Source organism: Dendrobium catenatum, unplaced genomic scaffold, assembly GCF_001605985.2.
Source record: "Dendrobium catenatum unplaced genomic scaffold, ASM160598v2 fragScaff_scaffold_412, whole genome shotgun sequence".
Taxonomy (NCBI): Eukaryota; Viridiplantae; Streptophyta; class Magnoliopsida; order Asparagales; family Orchidaceae; genus Dendrobium; species Dendrobium catenatum.
The window spans coordinates 1,467,263-1,489,688 of record NW_021318874.1 but is presented as its reverse complement, the minus strand read 5'-3'; the positions used below and the strand labels follow the sequence as shown (position 1 = coordinate 1,489,688).

Sequence of the window (22,426 nt, the reverse complement as noted above, 5' to 3'; positions counted from 1 at the left end):
TTAGCAAAAAATTATTCAGATATTATTCACTGACCTAAGATCCCAGCAATGAACATAGCCAGAAGTTGATCCCCCATACAGCAAATGTGAATGAGTACTAAAACACAAACTTTTCATACCTGTCAAAAACAAAATGACGAGGACAAATCAAATCACAATTAAACATAGAAAGATCATGTACCATTCCCCAATCATGACTTTAGCCACGTAACTGATAGGAAATACTTGAGTTCGCAAGTAACCCTAAGGTTATACTTGAGTTCTCAAGCAATCCTAACACAAAACGAAGAGCAAACAGCAGCCAATCTGCTGTCCACAGCAGAAAAACAGCAAAACCACAAGAAAAACTGAAAGAAAACTCAAGAAGAAACTTGGATTCCACTAGACGGTGAAGTAAAAATAGCAAAGATACAATTGTTCTTCAATCTGAGAGGAAGAACAACTCTCCAATCTCCGGCAACGCCAAGAGCCCAAAGCACAAGAAACCCTAGATCTCAAATTGTCATTCAAATTCAAGATGAGGAACAATTTTCCCCCAAACTCCTAATTAAAGCAAAAGGACTAATTAAAATTCCCTAAACATCCCCCTAATTCAAATTTTCCCTCCTAAAGTTTAATACATTCAATGCTTGGGCCCACAAGGGCTGCCGCCCCCCGCCGCGCCCCCCCCCCCCCGAGCCGGCGGCATATCAGTAACTAAAGGGTCGTATGAACTGATACTTAATTTGGGTTAGTGGAAAAAAGTCTAGTAAGGAACCAACTAGATTTGTGTCTTGTAGAGAGGCAGTTCATCCACTCCACCCTGACTATTCATGCAAGTTCAGATTCAGATGAGATTTTAAGCCCATACCGAGATCCAATCAATAAACAATAAATTCTCATAAGAACATCACATATTATTTCAATTAAAATTGTTTTTATTTTCATGCTCTTTCACTACTGATGGCTTGCTACCGCACCCATTGATCAACTCTAACATTCTAATAAGTTCTTACTTAAAGAATTCATGAAAAAAATGGTTAAGTTAGTGATGCACTTTCACTTCAGTGCGATAGGTGTGACGCGGATGCCATTAATTCCTTTCAAGATTAGCAAGCGGGCATGTGAATAATGGTTGGTACTCTAAAGTCAGTATTAGTGGACTATTTTCCATCATGGCTGGCGAAAACACCGCTTAATAGGAGGGACGTGGGAATGTTGACCTTGTGGCTACCTTGAAAGTATGAACATAAGATTTGATCATTGTTCTTGTGAACGGCATCAATTATTTTATGCTATTTGTACAGTAAAGTTACTAGGGTGCACCGTTAGTAGTGGAAAGAGGATTCAATTGCAATTGCATGTTTTGCTAGTTTGACATCTTATTAGCAGGTGTATTATTCAGACTTAATGTTTGATTGATGAGATCTATATATCATTCGTGCATGCTATATAGTAAGAAAGATTGCAAGTAGCATGTTAAATATCCTTAACTCAATAGTTGGAGGCAAAAAAAAAAGTATTTAGTTGTGGTTTTCACAATTATTATTACAAATATTTTCTAAATGATCACATCTTTTGTTTAGTTGAAATTGAATGATTTATATCAAAGTTAACAAAGTAGATGCTTTTGAGGTTACTTTAAGAGGTTAATTTTCTTGTTCTACAACTTTTAATTATTCTTAGGTTATTTTCAATATGGTTTTGTACAGATCACACAGGAACACAACACGGAGATATCATGCAAAACAATTCTGAACAGAGTAGTATTGCCCTGGTAAAAGGTTGGGTGAAGAATGTAAAATGTTCCTTTTTTTTTTCAGCAGTGGATATTCCTTTTTTTTTTTCATTTTGCTTTCAAATAAGAGGCTAACTTGAAGGCATTCGTTATTCTTTAAGCTATAATTATTAGTTTGACTGCTAAAGCAGGATCTCAGTATGAAAATAGCTTTTTTTAAGTTTAATAATTGGCTTTAATGAAAACCAAAAAAAGAAATTTGCAGGCTTAGAAACACTCAAAAAACTATTATATTTTCTTTTAAATGTAATTTGACTGAAATTTCCATTGGGACACATTAAGCAATGACCAGAGGCAATGACCTGTGTGAGAAAAGGATGACTTCATCGATGCCAACTGTTCACCAGTTGAAAAATCTGCGACAGTTACAGTGCCAAAATTAGATCCACCAAATACCAATTGATCTTCAGTTAACGCTAAGCATGAAACTGGCGCACCGTGCATCCTGCAAACATCAGGTTATATGGCATTACAAAATGTTGTCAAAAATATAAAATCTGTAATAGCTCCTAAGGTTCTACCAAGTCATATAAGTACATAGCTGAACAGCTGGTATCATTGGAAATAGAAATAGAGGAATGAGAGTATAGCAAGAAACAACATTTTTCCAAAATAAACAGAATAAATCTAACCCTTTTAAGCAATTGAAAGGACATATAAGGTTTACATGAGCCATAATATTTACCTAATTATTCGAGTGCACCGCCCACTATACATATCAAATACACGGGCACTGCCATCATCACATCCAACCACAGCCTCAGGGTCGATATAACTAAAAAAAGAATGTTATCAGGACAAAAATTCAAATATGACAGCAGAAGAAATCACCCTGCAGTGACAATTTATGGAAACATATACAGCTTTATATTTCAAGTGCCATATAATAGCATATAAAGAAAGGGATTGCCAGTTCATGATCAAACTGAAGGGAAAAAAAAGGCTTATCAGCATCAAAAGTAGCCAGCGTGCCAATGTTCCTAACCAAGTCATAATAATCGCTAAAAATTAAAAAAGTATATGTGTGAAATAATCTTTAAAAATGAGACAAATTTCATATTTAGCTTTCATTACTGATCCAATACGATCATCAACAAACAATACAAAACCACCTAGCCTCCAAGATATTAGTAAACCGAGAAGGTAATCATATATCACAACAATAAAAGTTTTTGAAGCATTATATGGATGGCTTAAAAAAATGTTTTTAGTGTGCTTAGATAGTTCGCAAGGTTCACATGGAAATGATTATGAATTTTATTGATGAAGAGAAGAGAACGGAATATACATAAAGTTGGAATGACAAAGCCAAAGTGCCATAACATGATCACATACTCTTTAGAGTGGGATATAAAAATTGTGCATATTTCATTTGTAATTCAAGGTTTTCTTAAACATTCAAGGTTTTCTTTAACATTCAAACAATAGAGTCAAAATTTTTTCTTAGCATTGCCAATTGTTATCCTTGAGATTGAATCCTGCAATTCATAATGAGTGGGGAAAAGTTTAGTAACACGGTTCAAATCTCTGGTTATTTTACTAATAGATAAGAGATAGCAAAAAAAATTTGAACAAAGAAGGATAGTTTAAACCATCGTGCTAAAGATGTTGATTGTCTAGATGTTGGATATTGATACGATTGGACCGATCTAGGAGGGACAGGTCTAGCTGGCCCAAACCACGGGCAGGCTCCTGCAGTACAGTAGGCGCAAGCCTGCTGGTTGGTAGGCTACTGATTATGCCGCCCTTAGGGTAGGGACCGCTATCTAGGGTTAATTGCTTGAGGGACTTTTTTAATTTGGTGTTAATTTTATGTTTTCTTTAAGTAAGAGTTTGTATTAGGGTTAGGACATTTTTTTGTGGCTAATTTTCTTAGTGCTTTGGTGTTCTTGGGCTCTAGCGACATCTAGAGAGTTTTGGAGAGATTGAACCTCCTCTCGAATAGAGGATCATTTGTATCTTGTTGTTTTCTTTTATTCTCTAACAATCAAGAGTGCTTTTCTTATGTTCTTCATCCATAAAAACCCTAAATTTTGCTTGCTCAAACTGCTAAAATTCTGATTTCAGCTATTAAATTCCTATTTTTTCTATTGTTTCCTATCGAATTGGTATCATAGTAGCTTTTGAGACTTTTTTTTGGGCTGATTTTGTGAAATCCGGCGGCTGATTTGTATCCAAAGGGTTGTTTTGCTGTTTTTGGGGTCAAGATCCAGATTTTTGAGTTCTACGAAAACTCGGTAATTGATGGCGGTCAAGAAAGTGGATGCGTTGGAAGCGTTGGAAGAACGCCTTAACGGGGAGATGAGCCAAATGAGAGAAATACAAATTCTAAAATTCGTAGGAGAGAAAACAATATAGAGCTCATAGAGGAGAGAGATGGAAGGTATAGAGAGAGACGTCATTATGGGGGGCATGAACCATGGGGTGCTGATTGGGAAAGAAAAGGGGGGGATTATGGTAGAAGGGGTGCTAATTTTGAAGGGAGGAGGGGAGAAAGTGAAGATTAGTATGGGTATGAGCGTGGAAGGGAGGATCGGGACACTTGGGGAGGACTGAACACTTGAGGAAGGAAAAATTATGGAGGAATCAGGGGAAATGGGGGAGACCTGAAGGTCCGGAAGCTGAAGATGCCCATTTTTAAAAGGGAGGATGCACATGGATGGATCTACAAAGTAGAGAGGTGTTTTGTCGTCAATGGGTTGACGGAGGAGGAGAAATTGACGGCAACTAGCTTTTGTTTAGAAGGGAAGGACTTGGCTTGGTACCAGTGGAGAGACATGAGGCCCATACAGAGATGGAGGGAGTTCCATGAATGCTTATTTGGAACATTTCTGAACCAACAGAAGAGGGGATTTTTATGAGCAGTTCTTCGCACTAGTACATGAATGTTCAATGGCAGATTATCGCGAGAGATTTGAGTACCTGTCGAGTCGATTGGATCGACTATCGAAGAGGGGGGTTTCATGAAGGGATTCAAATCAGAGATCCGGGCGGCAGTGAGGGTCATGAGGCCTCGCGACTTGGGAGAGGCTATGAAGCTGGCACAAGTGGTGGAGGATCCGAAGTACTAGGAGAGGGGAGCCAGAGGCAGCAGTTCAGGCGGCTCTTACAGGATGACCCCCACTCTCTTAGCACTCAGTGGGCCGACATTGGGCAACATTCGTGAGATCTCAAGAGAGAAGCCAGTAGGAGGAAGTGGGGTGAAGGGGCTATGCTTCAGATGTGATGAGATGTATACTCCAGGGCACAGGTACAGGAACCGAACTCTTCAGGTTCTCACCGTCTATGATAACGAGGAAATTGAAGGAGGTGAGGGTGACATAGGGGGAGAGGAGGAGGACAAGCTGTATTTTGACATGGCAGAGGTCTCCTTGAACTCAGTGGTAGGATTCACTCCGAGTCATATCATGAAGGTAAAGGGATAAATGACAGACAGAGAGGTGGTGATGTTGATTGATAGTGGGTTTATCCACAATTTCATCTCCAAACCAAGTCGTGCACCAATTGGAGGTGACATTGGTGGATGCATGGTGTTGTGAAATGATGATGAGTATAGGAAAGGTGGAGACGGGTCAGGGGATATGTAGGAGAGTAGTGTTGACCATATAGGGGATTCAGGTGATGAAGGACTTTCTCCCATTGGAATTAGGGTGCATTGATATCATCCTGGGGATGAAGTAGTTGCAAACCTTGGGGGGCACCAAGGTCAACTGGGGAGCATTGACAATGGAGCTGGTGGTGGAAAGGAGAAGGGTAGTGATCAGGGGAGAAGCTAGACTCTCCATAGCTATGGTATCACTTAAAACCATAGTGAGGAGCATATAGGAGGTGGGGGAAGCTTATCTGGTGGAACTGTATAGGCTGGAGGGAATCAGATTGGAGGGTGGGGACATTCCTCTTTTAGCGCAGCCATTAATTCAATTGTTCAGTGAGATTTTTCAACCACCTCAAGGATTGCCACCGCCAAGGGGGCAGAAGCACGCTATCACCTTGAGGGAAGGTGTGTCACCCATCAGTGTTAGGCACTACCATTATCCTCCATTACAAAATGATGAAATTGAGAAGTTGATCAAAGAGATGTTGGAAGCAGGGATTATCAGGCTCAGTTTGAGTCCTTTCTCTAGCACAGTGTTACTGGTTAAGAAAAATGATGAGAGTTAGAGGTTCTGCGTGGACTACATGGTGGTGAATAAGGAAATTCTGCCAGACACGTTCTCCATCCCAGTGATGGATGAGCTGAGTGTGGCAGTGACTTTTATCAATATCGATATGAAGTCAAGGTGTCATCAGATCAGAATGAAAAGGGAGGATGTGCCAAAGACTGCTTTCAGAACCCATGAGGGGCATTATGAATTTCTAGTTATGACTTTTGGCTTCATTAATGCCCTAGCCACTTTCCAGTCCCTTATGAACAAGGTTTTCTGACCCTATCTCAAGCGATTTATGCTGGTATTTTTTTATGATATTCTAGTTTACAGCAGGTCGGAGGAGCACTTGAGGAAGATTTTAGAGGTGTTATAGGAGCATCAACAGAGAGTCAATCAGAAAAAAATGTTGCTTTGTCCAAGCCAGTGTGGAGTACTTGGGGCATGTAATCTCTCAGGAGGGTGTAGCAGCGGATCAAGCCAAAATTAAGGCTATGTTGAGATGGCCACTGCCCAAGATTCTCAGGGAGTTTAGGAGATTCCTAGAGTTGATTGGCTACTACAAGAGGTTCATGAAAGGTTATAGCACCATCGAATGGCCACTAACAGAACAGTTGAAGAATGATGGTTTCTCATGGGGGGAGATGGTCACAACAGCTTTTGAGAGATTGAAGAAGGATATGACCATCGTGTCGGTCTTAGCCCTACCTGATTTCACTCAGATCTTCATAGTGGAGGCAAATGCCTCAGGATATGGATTGGGAGCAATACTCATGCAGAACCATCGGCCCATCGCCTACTTTAGCCAGGTGTTGATAGCTAGAGCCAAGCTGAAGTCAGTCTATGAGAGGGAATTGATGTCCATTGTGCTAACCGTCCATTGTGCTAGCCATCTAGAAGTGGCGGCCCTACTTGTTGGGTCGGCATTTCATTGTCAGGATGAACCAGCGAAGCCTGAAATACTTGTTAGAGCATAGGATGACGACAGAGGAGCATCAGAGATGGCTTTCAAAGTTATTAGGATATGACTTTGAAATCCAATATAGGCCGGCGACAGAGAACAAGGCAATGTATGCTTTGTTTTGAGCTTGCACTTCATAAGCAAATGATGTACAGGGTCAACACATCATAACGCTTCAAGTGCACTTTTAAGAACATTAACCGATAGTCATATTATTTGAATATAATCCAAAACTTACAAATTGTATGGATGTTGTACTTCTTCGCGCTTAGAAAAATTTTTGTAAAGAAACTAAAAAGAGATGCATAAGATAAATCTTTTTATCTCTGTGAGCAGTTCCTTCGGGAATTCTTTAACAAGCTGTGACAATATTTCTCAAGGCAAAAATCACCTTAGTGAATGTCCAAAAGATACAATTCAAGATACCGATTATGAAGTTAAAACTTTGTGCAATGGTTGGTGTATAAATTAACAGCTTCTGAAATTAAGTCTGGATTGCTTATGCTTTGTTGCTCAAAAATCTATGGCGCAAAAAGGACAAGTAGAGAATGAACTAAGAGTGGTGAATTGCACAGCAAAAATAACTAAACTTTTGATCTATGTGACAATAGCAAACACTCCAATACTGGAAGATAGTTAAAAAAAAAACATAATTGCCATAATTTTACGGAATCTCGTGTATTATAATGTTGCTGGAGAAAAAAAAATCTCTGAAATAAAAATGTTCAATTCAGATAATAGACTATAAAATACCCCATGCAAATGCCCCGAGTGAAAATGCCTTCATGAGACCGAAAGATGCCCTTTCCTGACTTAAGGGCCCAAATACATATTTGAGAATCAGTCAATCCTACAATCTTAGAGAGCAAAAATGAATTAGAATTTGATTCAAAGTTATAACATATTCACATACTAAAATAATATTACTATGAACAAGGAAAAACAAGCTTTATCAAGTTAAATTTTGTTGAAGCTTCACAAACATAAAGTTTTCGCCAAAAGTTCACTTCAAATCCAGATAGTACTATATCCAGTGTGATCAAAATATACTACCTATTGTTATTCATAAAACTCCAAGAGAAAAGGCAAATAGTTCCGTTACCTTGTTAACATTAACATATAGGTATGTTTGTCCTCCCAAATTCCATCGGTTACTAAGTCATGCTCCCCACTCCTGTTCTCCTATTCATATTTTTTATGAACATTTTGAACCCAACTTCATCCACCAGCAACGTGCAAGATGAAAGTAAATAAACCAAAAAACCTTATTGATTAAAAGAAATACTCAAAATATATCAAGTTCAATGAGTTGGAATGAAGTGCTTTACGGATGGTGGTTCATAGGAACTCCTAGTTCCATATCCCAAGCCAAATTTTCTCAAATTCGTCTCCAAAATTTTGTTCATTACTACATATAATTCAATGAGAAATAAAGTCCAATATCCATAGGTCTCCTTATAAATTCAATTGGCAGTAAACAGTTAAAAAATCAAATCTAACATGATTTCGTTTGCCATTTTCTAGAGAAGAAATAACTCTGACGTACTATAAAAAAAAAATGGAACGCAGTGCCTAAGGTATTCGCGCCTGTTTTTGCTTGAATTAGTAAGAAACAGATCACAAATGAAATTAAAATGGGAACAAGACGAGGATGGTAGATGGTCAGGCCAATGCAATCACGGCATATAATGGTTAGATAACTCAGTTTTTATAGCCACTTCATTGTCTTCCCGAAGAAACTATGAAGGCCTCATTCCTTCTCTAACCTGGTGATAATGATACGCTTGGACCGGTCTAGCCAGCCCAACTTGTGGGCCGGCTCCTGCAATATAGCAGGCGCCTAAGGTTTGAGGGATGTTTAGTTCTTTTATGTTATTTTTGGATTTGTTTTAAGTAGGAGTTTGTATTAGGGTTAGGGAATCTTTTTTATGGCTAATTTATGAGTGATCTTTGGTGTTCTTGGGCTCTAGCAGCATCTAGAGAGAATTGAAGAGATTGATCCTCCTCTTGAAAAGAGCATCGATTGTATCTCATTATTTTCTTTCATCTTCTAGCAATCAAGTGTTGTCCTTGTGTTTTCCACCATAAAAACCTAAAAATCCACTTGGCGAACTTGCTGAAATTCTTATTTCAGCGATTAATTTCTATTTTTCCCTATTGTTTCCTATCAAATTGGTATCAGAGCAGTTTTTGGGACTATTTTTTGGCTGTTTTGTGAATTACAGCAGCTGAATTTTGCCCGAAGAGGGGCTATTTTGCTATTTTTGGGGTTGAGATCCAAATTTTTTAGTCGAACAAAATTCCAGGTATCAATGGAGGCCAAGAAAGTAGATGTGTTGGAAGAACGTCTTGAGGGGAGATGAGCCAAATGAAAGCAACGGTGGATGATAGAATATCATCCATGGAAGGCAAAGTTTAAGATCTTCATGAGATGGTAAAGAAGATACTGGGACAATCAAAATCAAACGATAGCATCGAAGCAGAAGGTCCGATAGGGAGAAATATGAATTCTGAAATTCATATGAGTGAAAATGATGTGAAGATCATAAAGGAGAGAGGTGGAAGGTATCGAGAGAGGCATGGTTATGGGGGCATGAACTAAGGGATGCTGATTGGGAAAGAAAAGAGGGGGAATATGGTAGGAGGGGTGCTGATTTTGAAGGAAGGAGGGGAGAAAGGGAAAATGGGTATGGGTATGATCGTGGAAGGGAGGATCGGGACACTTGCGGAGGACAAAACATTTGGAGAAGGGGAAATTATTGAGGAATCAGGGAAAATGAGGGAAATCCAAAGGATCAGAAGCTAAAGATGTTCATATTTTAAGGGGAGGATGCACATGGATGAATCTACAAGGTAGGGAGATATTTGGTCGTCAATGGATTGACGGAGGAGGAGAGATTGACAGCAGTTAGCTTATTTTTGGAAAAGAAAGTGTTGGCTTTGTACCAGCGGAGATACATGAGAAGGCTCATATGGAGTGGTAGGGAATTTAAGGAATGCTTATTAGAACGTTTTCGAAACAGCAGGGGATGGGATTTCTATGAGCAGTTCTTTGCATTAGTGCAAGAAGGCTCAGTGTCAGATTACCGCGAGAGATTTGAGTGCCTGGCGAGTCGATTAGATGGACTATCGGAGATTGTTCTAGACATGAATTTCATGAAGGGACTCAAATCAGAGATCCGGTCAGCAGTGAGGGTCATGAGACCTCGTGACTTGGGAGAGGCTATGAAGCTGGCACAACTAGTGGAGGATCATAAGTACCAGGAGAGGGGAGCTAGAGACAGCAAATCAGGTGGCTCTTACAGGATGACTACCACTCCCTTAGCATCCAAGGGGCCTGCATCGAGCAACATTCATGAAACTCCAAGAGAGAAGCCAGTAGGAGGAGGAAGTGGGGGAAACTTCAAATAACTGACTGAGAGGGAGATGCGGGAGAAGAGGGCGAAGGGATTATGCTTCAGATGTGATGAGAAGTATACTCCATAGCATATGTGTCGGGACCGAAATCTTTATGTTCTCACTGACTGTGATGACGAGGAAACTGAGTAGGGAGTGAGAGTGAGACAAGGGGAGAGTACAAGTTGCATCTTAACATGACAGAGGTCTCCATGAACTCAGTGGTAGGATTCACTCCGAGTCATACCATGAAGGTGAAGGGGAAAACAGCATGCATGGAAGTGGTGGTGTTGATTGAAAGTGGGGCTACTCAAAATTTTATCTCCAATCAGGTCGTGGACCAATTGGGGGTGAAATTGGTAGAAACAAGGTGTCACTGAGTGATGATAGGTACAAGGAAGATGGAGACGGGCTAGGGGATCTATCGGAGAGTAGTGTTGACCATATATAGGGTTTAGGTGAGGAAGGATTTTCTCCCATTGGAGTTAGGGAGAACTGATATCATCTTGGGAATGAAGTGGTTGCAGACCTTAGGGAACACTAAGGTAAACTAGGGAACAGTGTTGACCATATAGAGGGTTTAGGTGAGGAAGGATTTTCTCCCATTGGAGTTAGGGAGAACTGATATCATCTTGGGAATGAAGTGGTTGCAGACCTTAGGGAACACTAAGGTAAACTAGGGAGCATTGACAATGGAGTTGGTGGTGAAAGGGAGAAGGGTAGGGATAAGGGGAGATGCAGTGCTCTCCAAAGCCATGGTATTACTTAAAACCATGGTGATGAGCATACAAGAGGTGGGGAAAGATTATCTGGTGGAGCTACAGAGGCTGGAGGGGATCAAATTTGAGGAGGGTGGGGTAATTCCTCTTTTAGTGCATTCATTGATTCAGCAGTTCAGTGAGGTTTTTCAGCTATCTCAAGGATTGCCACCACCAAGGGAGCAGGAGCTTGCTATCACCTTAAGGGAAGGTGTGTCACCCATCAGTGTCGAGCTCTACCACTATCCCCAATTTTAGAAGGATGAAATTAAGAAGTTGATCAAAGAAATGCTGGAAGCAGGGATTATTAGGCCCAGTGTGAGTTTTCTTTCTAGCCCAATGTTACTAGTTAAGAAAAAAAAAAAAGAGATTGGAGATTCTGCGTGGACTACAAAGCGATGAATAAGGAAACTGTGCTAGACAAATTTTCTATCCCAGTGATGATGAGTTGTTGGATGAGTTGAGTGGAGCAGTTATCTTCACCGATATAGATATGAAGTCAGAGTACCATCATATCAGAATAAAAAGTGAGGATATATCAAAGATTGCTTTTAGAACTCATGAGGGGCATTATGAATTCCTAGTTATGCCTTTTGGCCTCACTAATGTTCCAACCACTTTCTAGTCCCTCATTAATAAGATTTTCTGACCCTATATCAGGCGATTTGTGCTGGTATTTTTTGATGATAGTCTGGTTTACAGCAGGTCAAATGGAGAGCATTGGGAGCACTTAAGGAATGTTTTAGAGGTGTTATGGGAGCATCAATTAAGGGCCAATCTTAAGAAATGTTTCTTTGTCAAGGTCAGTGTGGAGTACTATGGACATGTAGTCTCTCAGGAGAGTGTAGCTACGAATCAGGCTAAAATTGAGGTTATGTTGAGATAGCCACTTCCTAAGAATCTCAGAGAACTGAGGGGATTCCTAGAATTGACTGGCTACTACAGGAGATTCGTGAAGGGTCATAGTACCATCACATGGCCACTAACAGATAATTGAAGAAGGATGGTTTCTTGTGGGGGGAGGAGACCACAATAGCTTTTGAGAGATTGAAGAAGGCTATGACCGTTGTACCAATCTTGCCCTTGCCAAATTTCAGGTAGGTATTTGTAGTAGAGACGGATGCATCAGTATATGACTTGGGAGCAATACTTATGTAGTGCCACAGACCCATTGCTTACTTCATCCAAGTGTTAACAACTAGAGTCAGGTTGAAGTTAGTTATAAGAGGGTGTTTATGGCGATTGTGCTAGCCATCCAGAAGTAGCGACCATTATTTGTTGAGCTGACATTTCATTGTCAGGACGGATCAACAGAGTATGAAGTACATGTTGGAGCAGAGGATGATGACAGAGGAGCACTAGAGATTGCTGTCAAAGTTATTGAGATATGACTTTAAAATCCAGTACAGGCTGGGGATAGAGAAAAGGGCGGCAGATGCCCTTTCCAAATATATAGGGAAGCTCCATGAGGCGGCCGTGTTGATACCTCTGATGTTGGATTGGGGGACCATTAAGGAGAGGAGTGCCCGGGATGAGGAGCCAGGGAGGATTAGGGCAGATTTATTGATGGATGGGAGTAGCCACCCTGGTTATTCTCAAAAAAGGGAGAGGCTTTCGTACTAGGGCCGATTTGTGACGCCCAGGACCATAGCTCATATTCCACACCTACCCCAAGAGTTCCATGGTAGTGCTATTGGGGGTCTCCAGGGGTGCAGAAGATATACATGAGACTTGCCTCAGATTTATATTGGAAGGAGATGCACAAGAATGTGGAGAAGTTGGTCGCCAATTGTGAGGTTTGTTAGCGGAATAAGAATATGGTCATGCCACCAAGAGGATTATTGTAGCCCCTAGCTCTACCAGATTGGGTGTGGGAGGTCTCCATGAATTTTATAGATGGGTTACATCAATCTGAAGGATTAATAGTGATTCTAGTGGTAGTAGACAGGATGAGCAAGTATGCTCATTTCATTCCCCTACGACACCTCTACATGGAAGTAATAGTGGCATCAGCTTTCATTAGGGACGTGGTCATACTGCATGGGGTACTGGAGGTTATAGTATCCAATAGGGATAAGGTGTTCCTCAATCATTTTGGGAGAGAATTATTCAAACTACATGGAACAGTACTAAAAAGGAGCACCGCCTATCACCCATAGACCGATGGGCAGATGGAGGTGGTAAACAGAAGCTTGGAGACATACCTACGATGCTTTATGTAGGAAACCCCTTAGCTTTGGGCCAAACGGGTTAGCATGGGCAGAGTTTGGTATAACACTTCATATCATTATGCTTCTCAGATGATCCCATTCAAGGTGTTGGAAGAGAGAGATCCACCTCACCTGGTGCATTTTAGGTACAGTCACACTCCAGTTTCTTCAGTAGAAGCATTCTTGGAGGAAATGGATAGGGTGTTAAAAGAATTGAAGAATCATCTGTTGAGGGATCGGCAGATTATGAAGAAACAGGCATATGGGCATAGAAAGGGCATCCAGTTTGAGATTGGTGAGAAAGTGTTCTCAAAGCTAAGGCCCTACAGGCAAAGGACAGTCAAGGTGCGCCGATGCAACAAACAAGAATGTAGTGCGAATGGGAGCGTGGGCATGGACTAGTGCACGAGAGGCTAAGCGGGATTGCGGCAGTACACACGCCAGCGGGATGGGAGGTGGGGGGTTGTGTGCGTGCAATGCCACCCGGGTTAGTTTCGGGTTGATTTTGAGTTTCCGGATCAAGACCCGTCTGACAAACGGGTTGACCTTATCATGAAATTTTTCGGGTCGGGTCAAATATTGACACCCCTAGAGCACATGTTGTACATTTGGTTCCAAAAACGTAGTCGTTGTCCAGTATGAAGCTCCTGAATTGCTACCCTTACTGCTTTTCTCACGTGAGCTTTTGTCCTCCACTAACTGGGCTTGCTCCATAGCCTCCCTCAACCCTCGTAGCCTCAATAACCGAACAACGGCTCTGATCTCTGGCATGAGCCTCTTCATGAAATTTTCCTCCAACACTATTTCGGATAGCCACTCCAATCAACTAGAAAAGTACTCAAACATCTCCTGATAATCCATCATTGTCCCTTTTTGAACTAGAGCAAAGACCAGCTCATAGAAGTCTCCTTCTCGATTGGTTTGAAAAATGTTCTAATAATCTATCTTTGAATCCCCTCTACGATCGGATTGAATCTCTCATGTCTCTCCAAGACAAGGTCTTCCCCTCCAAGCATAAAGTCGCCGCTATGAGTTTCTACTCCTCCTTCAGCTCGTTCACCGCAAAGTATCTCTCCACCCTATAGATTCACCCATGAGCATCGTCCCCCTCAAAAAGGGCATCTTCAGCTTTCTCACTCTGAGATCCCCTATGCCCCAACTTCCTCTTCCACCTTTGGCTCCTCCCATGTGACGGTATTGTAATATCTCCAATATTCTCTCCCACCCCTTCTCCTTTTATAGATATCCTCTTCCTCAAAATCATCCCTCCTTATTTCTTCCTCCCAATTTCCCCTCATGTCATATCCTTCACCCATTTTCATCCTGGTTACCGGTTCAAGAGGTGTCCTATTTTTCCCGTCACCCAAGATTTCTACCTCTCAATCATCCCTCATTATGCCGATCTTGGGGTTTCCCCCACTTCTTTGGCCACCCGTCGGTGCTCTTGCCTCCAATGTTGTTGGTTGAGTGTGAAACTGCAATATTTTCTTCATCATATCCTCTAGGTTAGAAAATATTCCTTCCATAAATAACATATGTTCCTCAACTTAAGATTTGAATCGGCCAACTTCTCTTTCAAGTTTTTCTTCCAAAGTGTCCACTTTCTTTGGCGCCATAAGTCTTAAATCGTGCTTTGATGCCAATTTGATAAGACTTGCTAATCAAAACAGCACACAACAATAAAGAAAACAACACTTACTCCAAATAGATCGAGAAATAACACCAAGAGGGTTGTATTTACTAATCTTCAAATAAAGAAAGACAATATACAAGTTGATTCACTGTTCGAGAGATGAATGGTCTCCCCACAATTCCTAGCAGCCACTAATAACCCAAACACCCAACAAAAACTGCTACAGAAAATAAAACTCAACATAAACCCTTACCCTCCACAATCCCCACCCCGCGCCTAATCGGCCTAAATCCCCTAATAAATCCCTCTTACATCTTCTCCAAAGAGCTTCCCCCCAAAGCCTCTTCTCCTATAGGTAATAAGGGTACTGGGCACAATCTAGGTAGCTGAGTTGTCAGCAGCCGTATCAACTTTGAACAAGATGACACACTTGGTAATAACTCACCAAAACTCCTACATCAACTTGGAATCAATAAAACCAAACTCGATTCCTTGGTACCTAATCAACCGAGTCAACACTATTTGCATTTGAATTGAAATTCAAGGGGTGTTAGTATGCCTTGCACATATCGATGTACTTGGCATAAACATTAATGGATTAACATGGCTCAAAGTTAATATGTGATATTTATGAACATGTGGAATATTTATAGGAATGCCCCGACTTATTGGAGCACTTTCAAAACAAATTCAGACGTCTAAAGCACTTGCATATTTTATAAAATATTCAGTAGAGTCAATTTAAAGTTGATGATTATTTTATAACCTTTTCTTATTCATGTATTATATATATGATGGCCTACATTGTGAGATTGTTTGTAGCATCTTACAAAAACATATTTATTTTATTATTAAAACTAGAGGCTCTTGCTAGCATTGAATAGCATTTTACCTTTTAGATTTATGAGCATTAGGTTTATAAATTAATATAATTAAACCAGTTTGACTTTTTGAGCTTACTAAACTAGCTGCGGCCTATCTCAATCTTTTGACTTTTTGGCTTACTAAACTAGTTGCGGCCTTAATGTGAAGGCTAAATGAGAAGGTCATGAATGATGCAAGAGGATAATGAGCCAATGAAGATGTTAGCTGTTGGGCATTGTTTAGCTTGCACTTATAGCCAAATCCGTACAATATTTATTGAGGTGCTTATCAATAGGAAGCATAGACTTTACACTTTCCTTATGATTAAGTGGGTAGGCTCTATTTTTATATATCTTTTCAATAAAGAAGGTTCAAGATGCGTCCGTGTTCCATACCTTGTTTTCATCAAAATCGTAATCAACGATTGTGTTCTTATTGAAATTGAAATACTCCTTCAAACATTTACATCTCTCTACGGACCATAGTCGCATTACCTGCAATGGCAAAATAGAAGATTTCCTCTTACAGGTTAATAAAAGAATTTACTTCTTATGCAAGATCTAGAAATCACTTCATGACTGATGCCATAAAAAGCCTTTTTTAATCGCTTTTTAGTTATTGGTATAACAAAGAATATTGGCTAATAGAAAAGTAGAAAAAAGTATAAAAATCAAAATAAGTGATAATTAAAATGTAACTTTAGAGAAAATAAATTTGAAGACTTCTAAATTTTGTACTTCACGTGACTTAGCATGACGAAACAGAAGTGAAGATAGTGGTGGACTTCAATACTTATAATTGTTGAGATGAGAAAAGATGTGGAAGAAAAACGCAGGTGATGGGAAGAAGGGTATTGAAAATAATAGAAGAATGAATGTCTCTAGAAAGGGAGGCCAGTGTAGAGAAAAGAAGCCAGGATAAGGGAGCATGATCAACCAAAAGAAAGAATGCCAAGCAAATGTCATTTATCAATTCATTAATCAATAATACTCACTTTTAACCAAAAGCCTACTATTTATAATAGTAGCTACAAACTCATGGACATTATAACACTGATAACATTAAAATAATGACAAATAAAATCCATCTAAATGACCATTGTAATCTTGAGAACAAACAAAAGGATAAGCAAGAACAGCATAAAATAACAACACGACTACATAGCCACAATTAAGATTGAGTTCTACTAATTAGAAGCAGTTCTCCCGTATTACATCAATTACCCAAGCTACAAAAGTTAGGGATGTAAATTTAAGTTGACAGGCTCCATTCAAGTCTAACCCAAAATTTACCCAACCTGAATCTGCTTGTTTTGAACCCAACCCATTTATTACATAGTTCAAATTATTTAACACAAACCCGACTAGGCCCAAACCCGCCTAACCCTAACGCAACCTGTCTAGCCCATTCATTATATGGACCATAAACTTTTTGGATCAACATGAATCAATTTATTCACTCATTTAACCTAATAATGTACATATTTATTTTACAAAGTGTTTATAACTTTTTAAATCATAAATAATAATCTGGTCAATTTTAAAGTGATTTCAAGTTATTTAGATTGACCCAAACCCAGATTTTCGAGTTGGATTTATGTCGAGCCATTTATTGAGACCTCAAACAAAGAACTCTACTTAGAAAAAGTGAAATGTTACTTGATAAATAATTAGAGGTCCTCAAATATACTCTTAAGTAATCAAGATCATGTGAAACCCATCCCATAGTAAATCCATCCAAAAAATGACAGAGGACGGTAAAAACAATCTCAAAGAAAATGTAACGAATTCAAACTTCATCTCGTAGAAGCGACGAAGGTAAATAATAATAGCTACAACAACAATTTAAATTGAAAAACTTCACCATTAATCCTAAGTAACACTATCATTAGCTTCCCAAGGAAATATCTAAAAATTAGGAGAGAATTGCTTGGTTAATCCGATTAAGCTAAAACCAATTAGGTTAATTGGGTCAAGATGATCATAAAAAATTATGCCTATGGTTGAAAGAGATTAGCATGAAAAGTTGAACTCAAATGATGAATTCAAGATTCTGAAATTGATTTCATTTTGAAATTCAAAAGAATAATAAATTTAGAGATTTAGTCAAGGATTTGTGAATGATTTTATCGAGAGGACTATGAAAGATACTATGGAGGGAATTATAAAGGATATGATTGAGAAAATTAATAAGGGAATTATAAATGATACGGTTAAGGGAATTGTTAAGGATATTGTCAAGGACAATGTGGAGGTATGATTCAATGAATGAGAAATGATATTTGAATTGTATATATATATATACACTAAAGAGAACACTTGGAGTTCCGAGAAAGAAGTTTTTCTTTTCTTTCCCTTTGGAAGGTTTGTCACTCTCATATGTGTAAAAGAGTAAGGGGATGACCAGTCATGTGCCAGTGTCCTCCATACAAATTAATAGATACTTACACCTTGCAAGTGTCATTTTTACATAAATGAAAGCTTAATAAGTGGCTTCATTATAACGACAACGAAAAAAAAAATTTGCTTATAACGACAAGGAACAAAAATCTTCATTATAACAACAAGGAATAAAAATCTTGAAAGGAATGTATGAATATTTCAAGTTTTATGCAACACATTAGTGCCTAAGTTGGGTTGGGTAATACAAGTTAATTTATACATATAGTGCTAGCTCAAACATAAAACTTGTGCTTCAATGGATAGTACGGAGATTTTGATTGTATCAAAGGGAGTAGCTTTTAGTGAGATGAGGTGATGAAAAATAGGTTTACTTGGGTTTGCACATTGTTTCTTGCACAAAAGAAAGAGTGGTGCTTGTGGCACAAATGAATCCCGCTTTACAACCAAAGAATTCCATTCTCCTTGAGGCAGATTGTAGTTAACCAGATTTTCCCTGAGGGTAGTATCAGGATTTATTTAGATTTGGATCCTTACTTCCTATGAGGGCAAGCCCTCATAATTAATTACCCCTCCTAACGCGAAGAAGAGAACTTTTGATTAATAATGAATTAATGTCTTAGACGTGCAACAATTTTAATTTTGGTTATGGGGGATGGAGACAGACCCGATCAAGATCTCATGGTTTCATAGTCCCAGAAATACTGTAGGTTTCAGTCTGCCAACACAAGCAATCATTGATTGTAGACTTGTAGTGTCCAGATATTTGATAAGCATCCATGGGTTACCTCCTCTCAGGGATCCCGAGTAATGTGGATAGATGTTAAGATGTTTTGATTTAGGTTGGGACTTGCGGCTCCGCTTGGGAGTTGCCCGTAGTTTAGATTTAATGCAATCAAGGATTATCATTTTATATTTTGTATTTTATTTCTTATATTTTAGATGTTATGTAATTTTGGATTATATTTTTTATGTGCCCTATTGATGGAAATCAACTCATAATCATGCTTGGGTTTGGTACTCTTAAGTATTTTCTTTCCTTTAGATTTCCACTAATGTTGAATTTGTTTACATGCTTCCTTGATGGCTATTTGGGCATTTAATATGGGGGTTTTTTTTTCCTTAATGCACTTAGCCCATGTCTTCCCATGTTGCCTGGTTTTTGTGTGTTCCCCATGCAATATTCAGATTCAATGCTGGCTGGTTTTCCATGTAGATTTCGGTTTTACCTATACGTGAAATTCCTGTTGTTGGTTTCCCATGTAGTTTCGATTTTCCCTGAGCTTTGGTTTCCTGTTGTTGGTCGTTCTCCTTCCCTCTTTGTTGATTCCTATCCTAATGTTTTATCTTCTCAATAAGTGGCTTCTATTAGCTACTTAGGGTGGCACATTTATGTAGGTATTTGGACTTTTCTCCTATAAATATAGCTGATTTGCTGCTGGAAAATGGTTGTTGTTGGCTAAGATCTAATCCAAACCTAAGGGCTTTTCTTCCTAGCTTGAGAGCTATCTTCTTCCTACCCTATTTCTACTTCCTGATCTTCTATCTATTTCTTCTCTCCATGATTTCCCTTCCACTTGTATCTTTCTTCTCCCAAAATATTATGAGTATAAGGTTTTGTTGAGCCCGTTTGTTGGTATTTGCCGGAGGAGTGACGGCTTGAGATGGATCAAAATTTCTGGGGCAACCACTGGTTTGATTTTTTTTTTAGCACCATTCTCTAATTTTTCATATTTGCATGTGAGAAGACCTTTTTAGGTTGTTCTGAGGGTAGTTTATTTTATGTTTTAGTTTGTTTCTTGCAAGATTTCTTAATTATTTATTTATATCTATTTACTATTAAGTTTCATACAGTTGTTGTTGGCTTATGTGGTATTGAAAGGAAGTGTCATGTTGTATTCCTAGTGTTCTACTTGCTACATAACTTGATTACATCATAATTTAAAAATCATAATTTTATTAATATTTTAAAAAATGAAAATTTAACATTATTATAATTTATTTCACTAATACTTTTCTTTAATTATTTTTAATTAACTTCTTAACTAAGCTCAGCTTTTCTTTACAAATTATCATTAACTTATAAATATGTTATTCATACATATCTAATTTATAAAATAAATTACATTTATAAATTCTAATATACTTTTAAATAAGCTCTATTTATATTTACATGTTATCATTAACTATAAATTCCACATTTAATATTTTTAAATTAAATAACAAATTGTCTCATTCTCTTTATACATATAAATATAATTTCATAAATGAATGGAAAAGAAAACACATAATCTATATAATCTTATTTATTAGGATATTTCATAAGAAAATACTTCTTCAACCTTAATAATTAATAATTAGGCATTTAATCTATTAATTAAACATTTTTTTCAAAATATAACTTAAAAAAAAAATAAAAAAAACTTTGCATTCTTCCTCTTCTCCGAGCCCTACCATGCACCCAAACGACTCCTTCATGTCGAAATTGCTTCCTCATGGCAGCTCGCTCGCAAGTTTCGTCTCCCTTACTCTCTTTCTCTAGATCTCTCCTGTCACCAGCGATGGAAACCCAATAACTCTTTATTTCTTCCCTTTGCCTCCCTTCTCCTTCTTCCTCTTAGTCAGCCTCATGTCGTTCAGAGTCTCGTCTAATCATGCGGTTCTATTGGAGTCAGCGAATCAAAGTTATCTCACACGAGGAGTCATCATTTTTCATTTTCGAACACGCTGCTTCACACATTAGTGTGATCAAATTCGCCTGTTGCGCTTTGCTCGCTCGTGTTGTTCGCCCGCTTGCGTTACTTCTTCGCCCGCACTTCGGTTAGGGTCGGTTCAACTAAACCGGTCCAATCGGTTCTTACAATCTTTCATTCTTATAAAAATTTCCTCCTCGAAATTTACTTAGAACTTATGGTTAAAGTATACTATTATAAGTTAAATTGAAAATAACAACTCCATACTTAAGTAAAATAACAACTTAAATTTCATTCAACATAAACTCTAATATTGATTACATAACTGGATAAAACAAAACATCCAAAATAACATAATAAGATAACTAAATAAAATAAAACATCTAATATAACATAACAAGTTACTATATTAATGGCATCTCAGTCATCTTTAGCAATATTTATAGATTTATTAGGTCAAAGCATAAATTCGCGATCAAACATTCTGCCCTGGTTGAGTTTGCGATGGAGTTGAAAATGTTGATTCTATCATCTTTTGTTTGCCAAAGCTCTTCTGTGAATGTGCTTCACTTGATTTCATCTCTCATGAAGTCCTCTGAATCAATGTAAAGCAATATTTTGTTATGTCCAAGCTGACGACACTAGTAGCAAGTGTTGGAATCCATCAAACATTCACCATTATGAAATCTTACACACTTAGCACAAGCATCCATGATTCTACTGGCAACAGCACTATTAACTCCACTAGAGCTAAGCTTCAGCTTCTTCCCATTTAATCATTCAATATGATTTCTTTGGATATCTTCTTCAACACTCTTCCTTTTATGTTGGTCCCTTCTCTTCTGAGTGATTTGAAAGTCAATCTCCACCCTTTTAGCTCTCCCTAACAACACTGAATAACCCTCGATTCCTAAATAACTAAAAGTTGTCTAATTACATCTTTTAGATCAGCTAGAAATCGATAGCATTTCTCCTCTATTGTTGCAATTAGCTACGGTGCATATTTGGATAAGGTTGAGAATTTAGCTTTGTATTGCATCTACCTCCTAGCTGACATAGGTACAAACAATCGATCGAACTCATCTGTTGCGCTCCGCTTGCTCGTTTTGTTCGCCCGCTCACGTTACTTCTTCTAAGGATATGCTTGGAAAAACATTTTTTTAAGTGCTTGGAAAAGCATACTTTTTCTTAAGTCTCTCCTAATCCTTTGCTTAGGGGTTCCTAAATATTTTGTATGGTAGATTCTTAGAAAGTTGAATATTATAAAAATGCAAATAATCTTAAAATCAACTATAGGATAAAATTTTTCATATAAAACTCGAATAGCTTATTAAAAATTTTGAGTTTTCAAAAATAAAAAGAAATGCAAACCCTCCTTGTAGACTTCAATAAACAATCTATTAGTTGACTGGTTGCTTATCCATAAGGATATGCTTACCAATCAACATCACATATTCACTAATGAACATAATATGCATAGTCGTATGAGTTAATATAAAAATAAAAGCTCTCACATTAAAAACTAAATAATTAAAGAAGTATGTTGTAGGTGAGTAGATACATACCCTCATGATCATGTATCTTTACTTA

The 22,426-nt window shown here is 38.3% G+C and overlaps 1 protein-coding gene across 2 annotated transcripts in view; it reads right to left on the bottom strand.

The window, feature by feature from the left end:
- The window catches only part of LOC110114777 (F-box/WD-40 repeat-containing protein At3g52030), a 36,050-nt gene that overhangs the window by 5,496 nt on the left and 8,128 nt on the right, over window positions 1-22,426 (bottom strand). The window contains exons 4-8 of one of the 2 annotated variants that reach the window (XM_020847768.2): window positions 16,140-16,238; window positions 7,637-7,740; window positions 2,463-2,552; window positions 2,080-2,222; window positions 35-119 (exon numbers count right to left, since the gene is read on the bottom strand). In XM_020847768.2, coding sequence (XP_020703427.1) covers window positions 35-119; window positions 2,080-2,222; window positions 2,463-2,552; window positions 7,637-7,740; window positions 16,140-16,238 — 521 coding nt within the window. The remainder of the gene's footprint in view (window positions 1-34; window positions 120-2,079; window positions 2,223-2,462; window positions 2,553-7,636; window positions 7,741-16,139; window positions 16,239-22,426) is intronic. The other variant, XM_028694179.1, reaches the window with a different exon arrangement.